Here is a 4,247-nt window from a genome sequence, read left to right on the forward strand (position 1 = left end):
ATTCGTCTCCCTGACTTAGTAAAGAAACAAGTAAAAAATGCATACACGTAATCGTGTACCGAAGTTGGCCAGTAGCTACGGGCGTTATATGAGTTCGGGGGGAATTGTTAATTGTTCGACCGAAGAACAAGTATATAGAGGTTTACGGTCGGTAAGTTCAACACCAGTGATGGGCAAAGTACGGCCCGCGGGCCAACTCCAGCCCGCGAAAGTATTTAATCCGGCCCGCCGAAGGTCCACCGACATGGATAGTAATGGCCCCCAAATTAGAATCACAGAGGTTTTCCAGCATTTCTTATAATTTATATATTTTATTTTTTTACATTATAATTTTAATTTAGGAATAAAATTCCTGAAATATTCTGAAAATGATCGAAGAAAATAGTTTTAAATATATAAATGTATCTGCAGAAATGCAGTTGGAAATTATTGAAACGCAGTGCAGTACCCATTTAAAGCAATTGTTCTTAAATTCAACAAAACTAGATTTTTATAGAACACTGCAGAAAGCCGAATTTCCAAAAACAATTGCCCAGAAAATTATGGCGATGTTTGCGTCGTCTTATGTGTGCGAACAAACTTTTTCGACCATGAAATTGCGGAAAAACTCAATTAAAAACCGATTGACTAATGAACACCTTTTCGCACTGCTGAAAGTTGCTTCATCACAGCTGAAACCTGCTTTCGAAAATATTATGGAAAATCAAAAACAATTCCATATGTCTCACACGCCTACCATGGTTGAGCTGCCGAATAAAAGTTAAATTAATTATTATTTAAGGTAAAAGGTAATTTGTAACATTTGTCTGTAATGCTGTAATGTTTTTAGAATATTATAATTCAAAGCTTTAACACAAAATGCATTTTTTCTATAATTCTGGCCTTCCTCTAGAATTTCTTAAACCTTGTGGCCCCCCCATTAAAGAAATTTGCCCACCACTGCTCAACACCGTTTCGTCCGTTATGATCAACCCGCCATTCATGCAGTCAGCGAACTAAAATATTTGTTATTTATATTGTTACTTGTATTTTGATTTCTCATGGTCGTGTTTCACGATAACAATAACACTTGTACACGTGTGCGTTGGTCGACGTGAAATAATTTCCGCGCAATCGTCGCGCAGATCATATCGTTTTTATGAAAACGTAGTAAAAGTTTTTCGACTTTGCGCTGCGGTGCGTTTGTATGCGTGCGGGGTCGCCGAAATAATGAAAACTTATCGATCTGGTTTCAATAAATACATACACACACATACTCGTATATACGTATGTGCAGATCGTTTCTTTTTGGCCGAGAGATTTTTTCCCCACGAGCGCGCATCCCTTCTTCAAACTATTGAAGTCTGAATTATCAATATTATATTAATTTATATGTTATATCAACAACATATATATATATTATTTTAATAGCAACCATCTATAAACAAACATTTCTATCATAAATCTCAAAATGTCTGTTTGAGCACCTTTCGGGGTTGGGCCTATCACTTTTTAACTTTTTCTAAACCATCCAGGGCGTCACCCAAACGCGTACAAAAACAATTCATTCAAATCGGTCCAGCCGTTTAGGAAGAGTTCAATGACATACACACGTACAGTAGAATTATATGTATATCAATTATGAAATTATGTTTACATTTATAATATTACTAAGAGAATTTAACCAAATGATCATCGCGATAATGGCGAATGCGTTCAAACTTAGCCATTAGTACGTGTGCGAAAACCGTATGCGCGTGCACGATTGACAACGGCGAACAAGATTAATCGAAAACTCGCGCCCGTAAATCGACAAGGGTTAGCTGGCGGGGAACCCTGTGATCGCAACCGACGAGTCCCTTGCCAAGACGTTTCGAGCATGGCGACGCGACCGTATTGGTTTTAAATTATTAATTAACCGAAGGCGGCGGCGCACGTGATATGATTGCAAACCTCTCGAAATGTATAACGCTCGAGCAACGGTCGGCGTAACAATGAAACGCAGCATTGTCCGTACATCGTTCCGGGCGACATGACCCGTGGGGGCGAATAGAAAAAAAATTTAAAAAAAAAATGATTAACCATCCGATAAATAAATGTATTTCTTCCCCGTCCGATTTTCGGTTCGTTTCGACTCGTGTGTATAGAAAACACATATAACGTACGAGGTAAGACACCGCTGTACGATTTATGTGTACAGGTATTATGCGAAGGGCGTGTTTTCGGCCTTTTGTTGGATAATAAACGAACAATAACGAAAACCTATTCCGGGGCACCGTAATAGAAGGTCGTTATAATTAATGAAATAGAAGGAAAAATAAAATCTCTTTTTAAAACCGTCCTGAATCGGCCGACCGGCTCAAAGCTTAACGAATCGTATACTCTAGGGCTTCGCCGGGCCCGGGCGCACCATATGTCGGCCGACTTTATGCGTTTCGCATGAACAAACATGACCCATGGTAAAATATTATAACCCTCAACCGTGTACACATAAAGGGCAGACAACGACGGCGACGCGACGCCCGAAATATCAGTTACGTTCCGAAACGACCGTTCGTCCCATGAATCTTTATCGGTTTCGGCAAACTTTGTAACGACCCTTTCCGACTGCGCACGTACACACACTACGTGCACAACAATAACATTGATGTAAATTGTGTGGAACGCGTATAACGTGTACCCCGTTTTCCCGTTGTCCGCACGACGACGTTAGTCCCACAACTATTAAAACGGCAAAAAAAATCGGACCGCGTTTACGCGGTCAAGTAGTGTAGTATTAATATTATTACGAAAGCTTTTTCATTACTTGCAGTGCTCGACTTGTGGGGGGATGCAGGGTGACGGAGTACCCCAACTAATTTTCAGAAATTTTAGCGTCCCCCTACTATTATTATATTATAAATATAACGCTTAACAAGTTTTGAGGATGCTTTTTTTAAAAGTAAACAGAGTCCTCCTTCTTTAATTTTGTCAAATCGAACACTGATTAGGTTGTAACGTGGTCGGGGATGAACAGTTAAATATATGATATTCAGTGAAGGTTTTCTAATCCTGATGAATATATTATACCGTAGCTCGGGAGCATAAGAGGTAAGATCTTGATATTACAAATAAATGTAGATTGATTTAGTTTTAGTTATTATTTAATAAACATATATAAATTAGACTTACGGACTATAAAGTTCAGCTACCTCGGACGAACGTTGTGGCAGAACAACCGCGACTTAATGTAATAACATGTAAATTAACGTGATGTCTACTCAGCAATAACCATATTACATGAGTAGACATTAATAATATGTAACAATCGTTACAAGGTATTTGTAATGATGTATTATTGCGTAAGGTGTGCAATATAACTGAATGTGTTTCTCTTGTCGATGTTATAACAGGTACACGACGCGCGTGGTAAGTTGCCGCTGAAACGATTCGACGTTCGATACTAGAATATATGTGTATTCATGTCGGTCGCGGGGCACGTCACACGAAGAGCTGTGTTCAGCTGTTGAAAAAATGGTTTTTTCGAATCCAAACCCGAAATCGTCGCTTAAAAAAAACTTTCGGAATCATTGAAAAACATTAAAATAATCGAATTATTCATAATGGTATAATTTACTCTTTAGGTCATTTGAATAAATCTTTTTTCATATTTGTTCACTACTCGTTATACCATTGTGTTACAGGATTTAAACGTCATATCAAATTACTTATGAAATAGGCAACAGCTGCTCCTATTAGTATCGATGCATGATTCCCGATATATCCTCCGGTAATCGATTAGGCAATGGTACCATTATAATTATTATTTTTTTTTTATCGCAAACTGATCGATTGAAAATAACTTTGAAATGTGTTAATTTTTTAAATGCAAAATCCGAAATAGACCTGATCTTGTCTTTAATGACGAAAAACCAAATTTCGTTCCGTAGCCAACGAGTATAAAAAGAACAGTGTTTCTCAACGTTTGCATTGCGGTGACACACTGTTAAAATATTTTATGCTTTGCAACACGCCATAAAAAATTAAACATAGGTCGGACCCGAAACCTTATAAAATATAACGTACGCGTGTGTTAATGTGTTATTTTCGAATTCCAAACAATTAAATCCGAATTCTCGAGTCCGTAGTAAGCCGTAAAGAATAAAAGTTAATACGCCTCGAGTTCGCATTTTGTGCGTTATTCAATTCGCGCAAACGACACGTCGGTCGAAGAACACCGGATAGGAAAATAACACGTAGACAATACAAACGGTTGCGTGACGTGCAAA

The 4,247-nt window shown here is 38.1% G+C and overlaps 1 protein-coding gene across 1 annotated transcript; it reads left to right on the forward strand.

The window, feature by feature from the left end:
* The first annotated feature begins 368 nt into the window (after positions 1-368).
* Positions 369-764, forward strand: LOC112692437 (EPM2A-interacting protein 1-like). Its single transcript, XM_025567118.1, has one exon. The coding sequence runs from the start codon at positions 369-371 to the stop codon at positions 762-764; it is 396 nt and encodes a 131-aa protein (XP_025422903.1).
* The last annotated feature ends 3,483 nt before the right edge of the window (positions 765-4,247 follow it).

The sequence above is a fragment of the Sipha flava genome, unplaced genomic scaffold (assembly GCF_003268045.1).
Source record: "Sipha flava isolate LNK unplaced genomic scaffold, YSA_version1 73_pilon_pilon, whole genome shotgun sequence".
Classification (NCBI taxonomy): domain Eukaryota; kingdom Metazoa; phylum Arthropoda; class Insecta; order Hemiptera; family Aphididae; genus Sipha; species Sipha flava.